Source organism: Mastigoproctus giganteus, chromosome 14, assembly GCF_048544385.1.
Source record: "Mastigoproctus giganteus isolate SK-2022 chromosome 14, ASM4854438v1, whole genome shotgun sequence".
NCBI lineage: Eukaryota > Metazoa > Arthropoda > Arachnida > Uropygi > Thelyphonidae > Mastigoproctus > Mastigoproctus giganteus.
This window is the reverse complement of record NC_143588.1, coordinates 31,682,550-31,698,662: the sequence shown is the minus strand read 5'-3', so window position 1 is coordinate 31,698,662 and position 16,113 is coordinate 31,682,550. Positions and strand designations below refer to the sequence as shown.

Genomic DNA, 16,113 nt, shown 5'->3' with positions numbered 1-16,113 from the left:
GTCCAGTTTGGTGTTGTTAGTGAAACTGGTCAGAGAGGAAAAGACAAGCTGGTTATCATGTAAAATGTTGCAATTCCAAGTCACATCACAGTGACTTGGACTATTATGACTTTTCTAAGAAAATTTTTGACTTAAGAACTCTTGAGTAAATAAGGTGGAAAATGCCAGTTTCCAGAGATTGACATCATATTGCCATTACCCTTTGTGATCCCAACTAATCTTGTTGCTCTTATCTGCACCCATTCCAACAGATCCTTCTTAGAATATGCCTTCTGTACCCTATACAGTATATTACCACTGTGGCATATCCATTTGCCTTATACAGTGGGATAATCACCTCTTTGTCCCTGATGGCAGAATTCCTGTATATCAGTGACAGAACCTATAAACTGCCTAGAGTGTCAAGAAATTAGGCACCAACTCAACATTCTGATGGAGTCTATGAGAGCTTGAGGTGTAGGGTAAATGCCCTTGAGGAAATTAATATGAAGGGTCCATCAAGATCTCGGCTGCCCAGCTCAACGGCAAAACTGACTCCTGTGCATCAGGCAACACAGAGGTAATCTCCATGGCAGAATGCGCTGGTCCCAAAGGAACTAGTTATTGTTGTTGACACTATTCTCAGGAAGATGGGGAATATACTATGCAAGAAGGATAGGTGGAACAGGACCAGGGTATGTCTACCGTGGGGCAAAAATTGATGACGCTGTAGAGCAGATATAATCTTTTAAGGGCACAAAAGGTGATATTGTTATACACTGTGGGACTAATGACATTAAGAGTAAGAGATTTGCAGATTTACTCAACAAGTACAGATCAATGTTGAAAAAAGTCGCGAGTTAGGGTTGAATGTGAAAGTGTCTGCAATTCTGCTCAGACACGATAGGAGGGAGTATATGATGAGAGCATTGTCGATCAATTCGGCCCTGGAGATATTGTGCAAGGCTCGAGGGGTAGAATTTTTTTCAGCCTGATCTGTGCTTGTTGACAGGAGAGACTACTTCTACAAGGATGGGGTACACTTAAATAGAAAGGGTGCAAGAATATTTGCTGATGCTACCGAGGCAGTGTTAGGTGGGTCAGAAAACTGGTAACTGGGGGGGGGATATACACAGGCTAAAAGGTTAACAGGGCTGCAGGCAGGGACAAAAGTGATTTTTGCACTGCTTCTATTGGAATGAACAGCAGCAGCATGGAAAGCAAGGCAATGGAGATTTCCAGCCAGTAAAATAAATACATGGGCTGTGTTTTAGGGTAACTAAGAGTAGAAACAGGTGCATGTATACTTGCATGTACACCAATGCTAGTAGTATAGTTAATAAACTTCATGAGCTTGAAGTGCTAGACAAAACATTAAAGGCAGATATTGTTGGGATATCAGAGATGTGGTGTCACACAGATATAAGCAGTGCAGAATTGGAATTTCGAGAGTACAATATGTACAGAAAGGATAGACAAGAAGGGAGGAGGGGTTATGTTGTTAGTTAAGAAACACAATCTAAGGAAGTGCATCCAATTGATGTTGGTGGACAATGCATGTTGAGTCTGTTTGGTGTGACATAAGCACTGGGAAAGGAAAAATCAGAGTAGGTGTGTGTTATAGGCCTAATGAATCTGATGAGTATAATGAGCAATTGTACAGAGAAATGGTGGGCCAGTAAATCAGAATGTCTTATAATGGGGATTTTAACTTTTCAGATATTGACTGGAACTTGTGGGTTGGTCACTTGCACACTAGCAAGACTTTTTTGGATTTATTGGATGACTGTTTTCTACAGCAGCATGTTCGAGAGGCAACCAGAGGTAATACTCTTGATCTGATTATCAGCAGTGATTATTCTTGCATTAAGAATATGCAGATAAACGAACCACTGGGTGGCAGTGATCACAATGTACTGATATGGGAATTACTTAATTAACTACCATCAAGGCTAAAGGGAAGGGCTTTTGATTTCGTAACGGTGACTACAGAGGTCTCAGACAGTTTTTAAATTCTGTATTGTGGGATAAACTGATGATCTTTTGTTGAGGAAGTTGATAGCCTAAATAAATTTAAGGCTGAGCTGGACAGGCATTTGGAACAAATGGAGGGGTGAAATGGGAGTGGGGGGTTTGGCTGATACTGCATAAGCTTGCATTCATGCATTGTATGCCTATGCTAATGCTAACTGTTCCAGCAGCAGCCTGTTTGTTCTTTTGGGGAAGCGCATGTGACGATACAGTTACCCATAGGTTTCAGTGTGTGCCACCCAAATTTGTTGCTTTTTATTTATCAATGTTAACCTGCATTTGTCACTTTTCAACCCATCTGTGTTGTTTATCTAGATCTTATTGAAGTATTATCATGATTAAGGTTATTAACCACCTTTCTATTATCAGAAAACTTGAGCTTCACACTTGAATTACCTACGTTAGTATTGTTAATAAATATTAAAAACAGTAAGGATGCCTAACTAATATGATGATTGGAGCACCAACTCCTGGGGTTAAACTTAAGGTCTGAAGTTACATGCTTCACCCTTGTAAAGAGGATATATATAAGCATATCTACAAGCTGGAGATTGATAAAATCTTCACAGACTTCATCTTAATCTAAGAATGCATTCATTGTTATGGCTAATGGTTTATTACCTCTTTTGCAACTTATTTTAATTTAAATGGATTTCATCAGCTCCAAGTGTTTTGTTCACTTTTAGCTGTAGCAGTTTCTGTTTCGTGTTTCTTTCATTTATTATGAAATCATTTAATTTCCATTCAGTACTAGCAGGGACTTTCCTAGGGTATGTGGTGCTCGGGTCACAATTGAAATTTTGCACCCCCTTTAAAATATTCTTTGTATGTGCATGTAAGTTTGTTTTTCAGGTGCCCCTTGCATTTTCGGGATGGCCTACCCCTGAGTACTAGATAGATAACTACGTACCCGATCTCTGTAAATTTATTTATTGCTTGTGAAGTTAATTCAGTCTTTCTATGGCAAACTACTATCTCCCTAATTTTATTGCACCATATATGGTGCCGAAGAATTTAATATTTTGGATACCATTGGTAACTTACTTTTAAGTGTTTTTTTTTTGAAAGCTGGATTTTTTTTTTTTATAGAAATATAGGTTTAGAAACATTGGAAATTTATGAAACAGCCCTTTTGTTTGAAATGTTTTTTGTACCTGTCAAACATGTTATTGACTGCAGTTTGTGGGTTGGTCACTCACACACTAGCAAGGCTTTTGTGGATTTATTGGATGATTGTTTTCTACATCAGCATGTTCGGGAGGCAATTAGAGGGAGTGATACTCTTGATCTGATTATCAGTAGTGATTCTTCATGCATTAAGAATCTGCAGATAAAGGAACCACTAGATGGCAGTGATCAGTGTGCTAAAGTGGGATTTACTTGGAGGTAACTACATCAGGGGTAAAGGGATGGGTTTTTGCTTTCATGAAGGTGACTACGGTGGTCTGAGACAGTATTTAAATTGTATATGGTGGACCAACTGATGATGTTACCAACAGCAAATTCAAAATGGGGTGGGGGCATTCAAAGAATTAATCTTGGAAGCTACTAGGCTTTACATACCAACTAAGAAATAATGTTCAAGAAGGTTTAGGCCTAAATGGATGTCAGATGAACTAATGAGACATGTGGCAGAGAAGAAAAATGCATGGGATACATATAAATTAATGAGTGACATGGAAGCCTCTGATAGATATAAGCTGGTCTGTAACCAAGTCACAAAGGAGATTAGGCAGGCAAAGGCAGATTATGAGAAATCTTTGGCAAAGGATGCAAAGCAAAACAGCAAAGAGTTCTTTACCTGTATAAACTCTAGAAGGAAAGGGATGAATCAGATTGGTCCACTGGATATTGATGGTTCAACTGTTGATGATCCTGCTCAGGTGGCTAACAAACTAAATGAGTATTTTGCATCTACATTCAGGGAGTTATTCAGGGGGGGGTGGGGGATGCCAGAGGTGAATTAAACTCTGGCAGTGAGCTAGATGATTTTGTAATAACTGAGAGGAAAGTGGAGAAGAAATTGTTGAAGATAAACATAAAAAAGGCACCCGGGGTGGATGGGATCTATCCAGTTGTATTGAAGGAGGCAGCAAAGGAAGTGAGCAAGCCCTTAGACATGGTTGTGAGAGCTTCCTTGGACAGGGGAGGTACCCGTGGACTGCAGATGTGCAAATGTGACCCCAATTCACAAAGGAGGATCAAAGGGTGACAAGTAATTATAGACCTGTTAGTTTAACTTCTGTTTCAGGGAAATTAATGGAGGCAGTGGTTGAAGAAGCACTGCAGAATCATCTAGACAAGACTTCAGTTATAGCTCGGACACAGCATGGGTTTTGTTAGGGGGAAGTCTTGCCTGACCAATTTGATTGGACACTATGATGTGGTCACAAAGGATCGGAAACATGGATTTGTCTCAAGTTAGATTTGAACAAACTTGAGGTATTCCAAATGCGATGCCTGCGGCAGGTCTTGGGCATCTCTCTTCGCGACCGCATCACTAATGATACCATCCGCGCCAGATGCCAACAGCAACCAACCATTGCCGACCAAATCCAGAAGCGAAGGCTCAGATGGTTTGGCCACGTATGTAGAATGGGCACGAACAGAATACCATCCACACTCCTTTGGAGACAACGACCCACCCAATGGAGCATCCAATGGACCGCGCCTAGGAAAACGTGGGCCAAGCAAGTGGAAGATGACTTGAAGAGCCGACGTCTCGACCTTAACCAGGCCAGGACTGAAGCCATGGATCGTAAGGTATGGAAGAACATCACAGAGCAAGTCCGAAACCCTGCGGCACCTACAGCAGCATACTGGTTGCGTGGCCAACCGCCTCCCCCAGCTGCCAGCTAAGGACCAAAGAAGAAGAAGAAGAAACCCAGAGTAACATATCAACTGTGTCGTACTACACTGACACTGGTAGAAAATGAAAAGGACCTGGGGGTAATTGTGCGGGCAGATATGAAGTTTTTTGAACAGTGCAGACGGTCTGCAAGAGTAGCTCATGGTGTCTTGTCAATGATATACAGGAATTTTTCTAGTTGGGATAAGGAGGTCATTATCCCCTTATATAAGGCAATGGTCAGGCCATACCTTGAGTACGGTATACAGGTCTGGAGGCCTCATTTCAAGAAAGTTGTAGAGCTGCTGGAACGAGCACAGAGAAGGGCAACAAGATTAGTGAATGGAATGAAGGGTTGCTCTTATGAAGAAAGGCTTAAGCTTTGCAGGTTACAGTGTCTGGAGACTAGACACCTGCGAGGTGACCTGATTGGGGTGTATAAAGCCTTGAATGGATTGAGCATGCTCAATGCTGATGGGATTCTTCCTCTTGCTCAGAATAATCACCTGAGAGGGCATAAATTCAAATTGAGGAAAGCCAGTTATAGGATAGCTGTGCAGAAGTTTGCCTTTAGCCAGTGGGTAGTTGATTGGTGGAACAGACATCCATCTTTTGTTGTGGAAGTTGATAGCTTAAATAAATTTAAGACTGAACTGGACAGGTATTTGGAATGAACAGAGGGGTGAAATGGGTTTTTTTTTTTTTTTTTTTTGGCTGATGCTGTAGCTTGCCTTCTTGCATCATATCCCTCTAATAATGCTAATGTTGGGGGAGGGGGGTAAGAATTGTAAATTTTGTCATAAAAATTAAATCAAATTCTGACTCAATGAAATTCAGAGAAATCTGATCTCCCAATATTTGTATCATATCCTTCAATAAACTCAGTCTATGTCCAAGGTGAATTTTTGTTTACCCTCCACACAAAACTCTAAGCTCACTCATGCACCATGATAACAAAGAATATTTTACTCTTTGTTTGCAGTGATTTCTCCGTGGTCTTAAAGTTATTTAGCAGAGTCCCAAACCAATTTTGAAGTGAGTAGATACTAATGCATAATAGTTGTTTTAGAAATTATTTTGTGTGGTTCTAATTGATTTATGACATCAAACCGTTGCTTGTAGGGATAGGGAGGTTATAATTCCGCTGTATTAAGCAGTTGTGATTAGGAATGCTATGCCCAAGTATAGATGCTACCCAAAAAAGCATGCATCCAGCTTCTTGAAAAGATGGGAAGCACACTTAGTGAGATTGGTTATGGTTCTCCCATATATAGAGAAACTTAAAAGTATGTGAACTACAGATCTAGGTATCTTATGGGGTTTCTAAATGAAATTTATAAAGCCCTATGATGGTATAAGAAAATGAATAAAGATGAAAATTTAACTGTGTTAAATGTACCTTGAACCAAGGGGCAAAAATTCAAACTGGGGTTTGAATTTGGAGAAACGAAAGTGCTAACAGGATCAATACATGCATTTCAGGAAAGCTTTTGATACTGCTGCACACAATAGACTGCTGTACAAATTGGAGCAATGTGTGATTAAAATCAAATTACTGCTGTGGATAAAGGGATGATTGAGTGGGAGAAGACAGTTGCTATCGATGGACACTGCTCTTCGTGAACTAATGTTAATCTGATGAGTTCCCTAGGGTTCGGAGCTGGGCCCGTTGTTGTTTTCTGTATTTATTAATGATATTGATGAAGATATGTGTAAGTTTGCAGATGATATGATTGATGACAGTAATTATGGTATGCAACTGCATTGATTTAGAAAATTAGGTGGTTGGGCTGGGGAATGGCAGTTGAGGTTTAAAATTTTGAAAGTACTGCACATGGATAGCAGTAATCCCAAATTAACATACCAACTGTTCCAATTCTTTATCAAATTCCAATTCTTTACTTCTTATATCTGTGTGACACCACATCTCTGATATCCCAATAATATCCACCTTTGATGTCTTGACCAGCACTTCAAACTCATCAAATTTATTAAGTGTACTTCTAGCATTGGTGTAGATTTAAGTATACATGCACCTGTTTCACTATTACTCCCAGCAGTCCTGGAAATCTACAGCAACTTGCTTTCTAGGCTGCTGCTCTTTCGAGAGAAGCAATGCATGTATCACTTTTTCCTCTGCCTGCTGCTACGGTTAATCTTTTAGTCTGTGTATCCCCCTAACAGTGTCTCAATAGCATCAGGAAATATGCTTGCACCCTTTCTATATAAGTGTATCCCATCCCTCCAGACGCAGTCTCTGGTTTTAGAGGGAATGAATGTGTGAAATTTTTTTTTTTTTTTTGACTGATAAGATCATCACATGCCTTTCTTACATCACATGCCTCCATTACTACTGCTACATTATATATAGTGTGTTTAGTGTCTGTAAGAGTAAAATTCAACTTCGAAATTTTCAAGTTGAACTTCATATGAACAAATCTCAGGAAAGTATCCAGTTAATAGCATTTTGTGTTTTGTTTCTGTATGCCAGTAATTAGTATAAGCAAATAATTTTGTGAGATATTTTTGGATTTCTGAAACATAGATAATAAAAATTCATTTACGGTATTTTTAAAATTAACATGTTTAAAATAAAAATTTTTTTATTTCAGAATTCAGTTGTACATCGTTCAGTAAAACCACAAATTTTATCAGTTTTTGGTGATATAGCATTAGCAGTTGGTTCAGAATTTAGGAAATACTTGGACATAGTACTACAAACACTTATGCAAGCTTCACAGACTCAAGTTGAAAAGGTAATATGATAATTTTTATATTAAAAGAAGAAAATTTTGTTTAGTGATTATGGAAAGTGATAATTTTGTTCAGTTGACAATTAAAATTACTGAATGTGATTTAAGACTTAATAAAAATTATAAAATAATTAAACATGCAAATTCTGAATAATTTTACCTCATATGAAGTAAGAGGGGACATTCAGTAAATTATCCACCTTGATTATAAATAGTGTGTGCACGCGTGCTAGTTTTTATTATACTCTTACTAATCTATCTTATTTGTGCGGTTCTGGCTTATTGCAGTGAAGTGTGGAAGAGCAGAACATTTAAAGTATCATATCCAAAGGAAACATGAATAGCATGAAATTTGAGCATCAGGCCATCATTAAATTTTTGACAATAGACCAAAAGTTATTCATAGACAAGTGAAAGCTGTATATGGTGATGCTGCACTTTCTGAATGTCAGGTAAAATTTTGGTTTAATGGAATTGAGAATCAATAGAACATGACTAGAAAATGGGCCAAAAAAAAAAAAAAATTGAAGATCTAGTTATATAGGATAGACATATTAAAGCATCTATGCCAGATAATGTAATATTTCTGAAAGGTCACTGTTGACCATCCTCTGTGAACACTTGGCCTTGCCTAAGGCTAGTTTCTTGTTAGGTGCCAAGAAAGCTCACACTGCTTTAGAAACATTGCAGGCCACAACTTTGTGAGGAAAATTTGCGCATACATGACAGTAGATCCACAATGGTTTCTTTCAAGAAATGTAACTGGGGAAGAAAGGTAGTTCCCTTTCCCTTACTGGGATCTGGAAACACTATGGGTCACCACTGCCCAAACATTTGGTACTGAACTCTCCACCAGGAAGATCATGGCCACTATTTTGGGGTATGGGAGGAAGTCTTTTGTAGACTACATGCCATGTAAAAAAAAAACAATTACTGGAGGATGCCTATGCTACTATTCTCAAATGTTTGGACAGGCCTATAAAGGAACAGATAAGAGGGGAAATTGACATAAGGTGTCTTGCTTCTTCATCACAGTGCTCCTGTACACAAGACCAATAAAGCAGTTACTGCCCTGAGAAATTGCAGATTCCAGGAGTGAAACCACTGGCCCATGGTGATTATTTCCTCTTCAGGAATCTGATGAAACACACAAGTAGGTATCAGTTTTATTTTTGAGTTCTGATGATCCTAAGCTCTATATGGCTTTCAGAGATCTGAACTTATTTTTCAGTTATTTTAGTTTCAAAACATAGGACATGGATTGAACTCAAAGGAATGTGTGCATACTGTACAGCTAAAAATAAGGAAAAAATTTCTGTAGTTTCTCAAAGTTTTACCAAGGTAATAAACATTCATCATGAATAACAAAATTAAAAAGAATCTGATATAAACCTCTAAATGCATCTAATGTAGCTGTTCAAAGGGACCTCCATTTTGTTCAATGCAGCAATTAGAATGTGAATCCTTAATATTCTTAATGGTTTCAACAGCTTCCAAAATGCAACTTCTCAGTTCATCTTGCCTAGATACACATAGAATGAACCATGGATTTCATGTAACCCCATTTTGAAGTAATCTAAGTATGAGGTTGGGTGATTTTGGTGCCTATTGTAACCAATCCAACAGCTATTGTACACTTTATTTTAAAAAGGCAGAAACATCATCTCTCTCTCTCTCTCTCTCTCTCTCTCCCCCTCCCTCCCTCCCCATTGCAGCAAATGTTTTAAGAGTTGAAGATTTTTCAGCAATATAATGTTATTATCATGATTTTCTGGTATGCTTATCCTGGTTTCAAAATATGGCAGCATTCTAACTTCCAGATGCTGAGTCTCAGTACAAAAAGAGCAGTTCAGTTTTTGTCTTTTGCAGAATATAAGAGAAACCTTACATGAATAGTATAGTGAAAAATATATATGGCAAAATTCTGTTACAATTAATTTCTTAGGGGGTTCATTTTGCTGTACTGAAAATTTTGTAATAGATGCTATTAAAATTAATTATTTGAGATTTGGATCTGCTGCACTTTTCTAATATAGGTAAGTTGTACTAATTTCTGCTTTATTTTACTTAAATATCACGTTTAAAATCGGTAATAAATAAATGACAAGAGTAAAAAATTGTTCAGAATCATTTTGTCCATTTTGAGAGAATATTTTATTTATATGAAATGCTACACGTTCAAAAATATGGTACAGTAGATACAAGCCGGGTAGGTAAAGTGCCTGCCTGGCAACCCAAAGGTCGCGGGTTCGAATCCCGCCTTGGGCTTGGATCAAAGTACTGCAAAAACCTTGGGAGGTGCACTATGGCCACAGAAGCCGATGTGCCAATAACTACCAAAAAAAAAAAAAAGTAGATACAACTTGTTACTGTTCACATCAGTTTTGTTTTTAATGATTTAACTTTTTGCATTGCATTAAGGTATGAAAACTCAACTGAGTGCAATCAAAAATGCGTGTATTTCAAGGGCAAAAAATAAAATAAAATTACGTAACCATTGAAAATGGTGGGAAATGTAGTATAGGGGTGTATGCAGTGAAAAGTTTTACTGTTCGATTTCATGAAAAGGGTAGATATACCTTATAAATAGGCCTTAAAAAATGCCTTATGATAGGCCTTCTAATTGGAGTAGTAAGGATATTAAAGTAGGACATTGAGCACTTGGTGGTGATAGCTGTCTTTGTCATCTTATTGATTTGTGTACTGAGAAGAGGATGTTCTGGGAAAATGGATGAATATTTGGTGGAAATTTACAATATCAACTGATGCATACCACTAAAGTAAGAAATATTTTGTAGCATCTATGTACACACCTGTTGAATTATTGTAGATTAGTGGCAACATCTGACAGCTCTTTTTAGAGCTGGTGAGAATAGTCATACAAGCACTTTTCAGTTATCAAATTGAAAAGTATAAGTGGTATTTGGTGAGTGACACTGGCTGATGTTCAAATCCAGTTCATTATCCAAAGGTTATGAAAGAAGACAAATTGAACTCAAGAATAAGAATTTATGAATTGCAAAATGTTATGCCAATGTTTGAAAATTCGAATACACCCTTCAATCCATTGTACCTCACCTCCATGTACTGGCATCATTACTCCTAAATACATTGAATAATATTATGTGCAGATTTATTATGAAGCAGATGGTAGGTGGTAGATGACTCATCAACCAGTGAAATACCATCACTTTGCTTATTGGAGGCTTGAAGTGGTGCAACCCACGTTTAGTCTCTAGAGCTAGGTTCCGATCAACCCTTCCCTATCTCTTCCATCATGCAGTATGATTGATTACTTTTGAGGTTATGATGAATGTCGTGGCGAGATCCAATATTCCTTATATTTCAAGGGTACAGCTCTAAAATGGTGTTCGCAGGCCGGCCGCTAGTTAGTACACCGGACTAACTAGCGGCCGGTGTACTAACTAGCGGCCGCTAGTTAGTACACCGGACTGAACCTATTGGTAACTCTCTCTAGGAGGCTTCCGAATCAGCTAGTGTATAATCTTGCTACCTCTCCTCTGCCAGATATTGACTGGAGGGAGTCCGAGTAGTGTGTATGCGGGGAGCATTGTCGAGGCCACGTTATGTCAAGGATCTGGGTATATTCTTACCACGTGTACGCCATATCCAAAAATTTCATTACTTCATACAGCATGACCCACCCACTTTTTCTTACCATGAATTGTCAAACTAATAGAGCAAGCTTATTTGCGAAAAGATCTAAACCTCCCAAGCACTTCCTATTCATTTCACAAATATACGTGGTCTCAATTCTAATCTCAACGATGTCCATTTCCACTTGCAGTCTACCAAACCCCATGTACTTTTTCTGACAGAATCTCAGTTATCGGTTGATTCAACTACTGCTCATTTCAGATGCCCAAATTATTCGCTGTATGATTCCTTTTGCCTCAAAGGTGGTACTTGTGCATATGTCCGTTCTGATATTCCCTTTCAGAGACTTGGCAATTTGGAATCTCCTCTCTTTGATCTTCTCTCACTCAAAATTTCTCTACCTCATTGTGTCAAATTCAACTGTTGTCTCTACCATTCTCCCAACTCCACTAATCACTTGAAGCTCTTTGACTTCCTCTCTTTACAACTTGACTTTCTCCAGTCCAACTTTCCTAACAGTGAGGTAATTTTCCTTGGTGATTTTAATGTTCACAATTCCAGCTGGCTTCCATTTTCTAGTCACACCGACCCAGCAGGTCGAAATGCTGAGGCTTTTGCAATTACTAATGACCTAGCACAGATTGTTCATTTACCTACAAGAATACTGGACAATCATGATCATACATCCAGTATGCTTGATCTTTTTCTCACAAACAACCCTTCTAAGTACACAGTGGAAGTGAGAGGTCCTTTAGGCACTTCAGATCACAACTTGGTGATTGTCTCTTCTCCAATGGAACTTTTATCTCATGGCTGTTCCCAACCTCGTGTTGTTTGGCATTACAAGAATGCAAAATTTGTTGGGATATCACAGACGCGGTGTCACACAGATATAAGGGATGCAGAACTGGAATTTGGGGAGTACAACGTCTACAGAAAGGATAGACAGGATAGGAAGGGGGGGGAGGGGTTATGCTATTAGTTAAGAAACACATAAAAACCAAGGAAGTGAAGCCAGTCGACATCGCTGGACAGTGCAGTGTTGAGTCAGTTTGGTGTGACATAAGCATTGGGAGATCAAAATTGAGAGTAGGAGTGTGCTATAGGCCTAATGACTCTGATGAGTATAATAAGAAACTGTACAGGGAAATAGAGTGGGCCAGTAAATCAGAGAGTCTTATAATGGGAGATTTTAATTTCCCAGATATCGACTGGAATTTGGGGGCTGGTCACTCACACACTAGCAGGGCTTTTGTGGATTTATTGGATGATTGTTTTCTACATCAGCATGTTCGGGAGGCAATTAGAGGGAGTAATACTCTTGATTTGATTATCAGCAGTTATTCTTCATGCATTAAGAATCTGCAGATAAATGAACCACTAGGTGGCAGTGATCACAGTGTGCTGAAGTGGGATTTACTCAAAGAGGTAACTACCATTAGGGGTAAAGGGAAGGGTTATTGCTTCCGTAAAGGCGACTACGATGGACTGAGACAGTATTTAAATTCTATACAGTGGGACCAACTGATGATGTTACCAACAGCAAATTCAAAATGGGAAGCATTCAAAGAACTTATCTTGGAAGCTACTAGGCTTTACATACCAACTAAGAAATATTGTTCAAGGTTTAGGCCAAAATGGATGTCAGATGAACTAATGAGGCATATGGCAGAGAAGAAAAATGCATGGGATACTTACAAATTAACACATGACACAGAAGCCTATGATAGATACAAGTTGATATGCAACCAAGTTACAAAGGAGGTTAGGCAGGCGAAGGCAGATTACGAGAAATCCTTGGCAAGGGATGCAAAGAAAAACAGCAAAGAGTTCTTTACTTATGTAAACTCTAGAAGGAAGGGGATGAATCAGATTGGCTCAGGTAGCTAACAAACTAAATGAATATTTTGTATCGACATTCACACATGAGGAGTTATTCGGCGAGGGGAATGCCAGAGGTGTATTCAACTGTAGCAGTAAGCTACAGAATCTTGAAATAACTGGGAGTAAAGTGGAGGAGAAACTGTTGAAGATAAACACAAGAAATGCACCCGGGGTGGATGGGATCTATCCAGTTATATTAAAGGAGGCAGCAAAGGAAGTAAGCAAACCCTTAGCCATAATTATGAGAGCTTCCTTGGACTCAGGGGAGGTACCCATAGACTGGAAATGTGCAAATGTGACCCCAATTCACAAAGGAGGATCAAAGGCTGACACAAGTAATTATAGACCTGTGAGCTTAACTTCCGTTCCAAGAAAATTAATGGAGGCACTGGTTAAAGAAGCACTGAAGGATCATTTAGACAAGACTTCAGTTATAGCTTGGACACAGCATGGTTTTGTTAAGGGGAAGTCTTGCCTGACCAATTTGATTGGATACTATGATGCAGTCACAAAGGAACTGGATGCAGGGAATAGCTTTGTTATTATATACTTGGATCTTAGAAAGGCTTTTGATACTGTTCCACATGGAAGACTGCTACACAAATTGGAGCAGTGTGACATTGGAGGCAAATTACTGCTATGGATAAAGGGGTTGTTGAGGGGGAGAAGACAGAGAGTGGTAATCAATGGACACTGCTCATCGTGGACTAATGTTATTAGTGGAGTCCCTCAGGGCTCGGTGTTGGGTCCATTATTGTTTTCTGTATTTATAAATGATATTGATGATGGTATATCAAGCTTAATGTCCAAGTTTGCAGACGATACAAAGGTAGGCAGGGTTGTCAAGGACACTACTGACACTATGCTGCTGCAACAGGATCTGGAAAGGTTGAGCAGATGGGCTGAGAGGTAGCAAATGAAGTTTAACATTGACAAATGTAAAGTACTACACATGGGAAACAGCAACCCCAGAGCAACGTATCAACTCTGTGGTACTACACTGACAGTGGTAGAGAATGAAAGGGACTTGGGGGTGGTTGTGCAGGCAGATATGAAGTTCCCTAAGCATTGCAGACGGGCTGCAAGAGTAGCTCATGGAGTATTGTCAATGATATACAGGAATTTTTCCAGCAGGGATAAGGAGGTGATTATTCCCTTGTATAAGGCAATGGTCAGGCCACACCTAGAGTACTGTATACAGGTCTGGAGGCCTCATTTCAAGAAGGATGTAGAGCTGCTGGAACGAGTACAGAGAAGAGCAACAAGATTAGCGAATGGAACAAAGGGGTGCTCTTACGAAGAAAGGCTTAAGTTTTGCAAATTACAGTGTCTGGAGACTAGGCACCAGCGAGGTGATCTGATAGAGGTGTATAAAGCCTTGAATGGTTTGAGCATGCTCAATGCTGATGGGATTCTTCCTCTAGCTCAGAATAATCACCTGAGAGGGCACAAATTCAAATTGAGGAAAGACAGATGTAGGATAGGCGTGCGGAAATTTGCCTTTAGCCAGCGGGTGGTTGGTTGGTGGAACAGACTTCCATCCCTTGTAGTGGAGGTTGATAGCCTAAATAAGTTTAAGGCTCAGCTGGACAGGTATTTTGAATGAACATAGGGGTGAAGTGGAAGTGGGGTTTTTTTTTTTTTTTTGGCTGATGCTGCGTAAGCTTGCTTTCTTGCATCAAATGCCTCTACTAATGCTAATGCTAAAAATGGGATGACCTGCGAGACTTCTTTTCCTTGGTTGGATTACTGTTTCAAAACTTCTGATGTCAACGTTTGCTCAGATCGTGTCAGTGAAATTAATTCTTGCAGGAATGGAATCCTTTATCCCGCACTCCACTTTAAAATCTCGTCCTTTATCTAAACCTTGGTTTTCCAACAAATGTGCTAAGTCTGTTCAAGAGAAGAACGTTGCATATCGTAATTGGCTTGTTTCTAATTTTTCAGTTTCATTTTCTGCCTACACCAAAGCTCACAACAATTGTAAAGCAGTTATTAATCACTCCAAACTAGAGTTTGAACAGGCTAAGAGCAGAAAACTTGCTTCTTGCCCTAATGGTAGCCGAGCATTCTGGTCTCTTGCCAAAGCTATTGGCCGCAACTTTTGCTCATCTCTGCTCCCACCTCTGTCCAAAGCAGATGGTTCTGTTGTCACTTCAGCCAAGGATAAAGCTGACCTGCTAGCATCCCATTTTTCTTCCAGCTCATGTATTAATGATCTTGGTGAAACACCTCCCACCATTCCCAACATGCTCCATTCAATGCCTCCTATGGTCTTCCGTCAAAAGGATTTTGACGAATCTTGATGCTAAGAAAGCTCCAGGTCCTGATGGTATTTCTCCACTTGTTCTCAAAACCTGTGCTCCTGAACTTACTCCTATTCTTTGCCACCTTTTTTCACTTTCTTATTCCAAAGGTGTTTTTCCTTCTGCTTGGAAATTTGGTCATATCCAGCCAGTTCCTAAAAAGGGTGACAAATTTCTCCCATCCTATTATCGTCCCATTGCAATTACTTCTCTTTCTAAAGAAATGGAGAAATCAATTAACCGCCAACTCTTAAACTACCTAGAAACCTTCCGTCTGATCAACGATCGCCAGTATGGATTCCGTCAGTGTCGATCCACTGGTGATATTCTGGCTTATGTTACCCATTTATGGACTAATTCGATGGAAAGGTTCGGTGAAACACAAGTAGTTGCTCTTGACATCTTAAAGGCTTTTGATTGTGTTTGGCATAAAGGTCTTCTAAACAAGCTTCCATCTTACGATTTGCCAACTGTTTTTAGTAATTGGTTATCCAGCTTTCTCTCTGATCGCTCACTGAGGGTGATGGTAGATGGCTCTCTGTCTTCTAACTTCTCCACTAATGCCGGTGTCCCCCAAGGTTCAGTTCTTTTCCCCACTCTTTTCCTCTTGTATATTAATGACCTTCTTCCATTGACTGGAAATCCTATCCATAGTTTTGCTGATGATAGCACATTGCATTCCACTTTCCATTTT

The 16,113-nt window shown here is 39.3% G+C and overlaps 1 protein-coding gene across 2 annotated transcripts in view; it reads left to right on the top strand.

The window, feature by feature from the left end:
• The window catches only part of Fs(2)Ket (Importin subunit beta Fs(2)Ket), a 277,390-nt gene that overhangs the window by 170,172 nt on the left and 91,105 nt on the right, over window positions 1–16,113 (top strand). For both annotated transcript variants that reach the window (XM_090388864.1, XM_090388863.1), the window contains exon 16: window positions 7,471–7,614. In XM_090388864.1, the coding sequence (XP_090244990.1) occupies window positions 7,471–7,614 (144 nt within the window). The remainder of the gene's footprint in view (window positions 1–7,470; window positions 7,615–16,113) is intronic.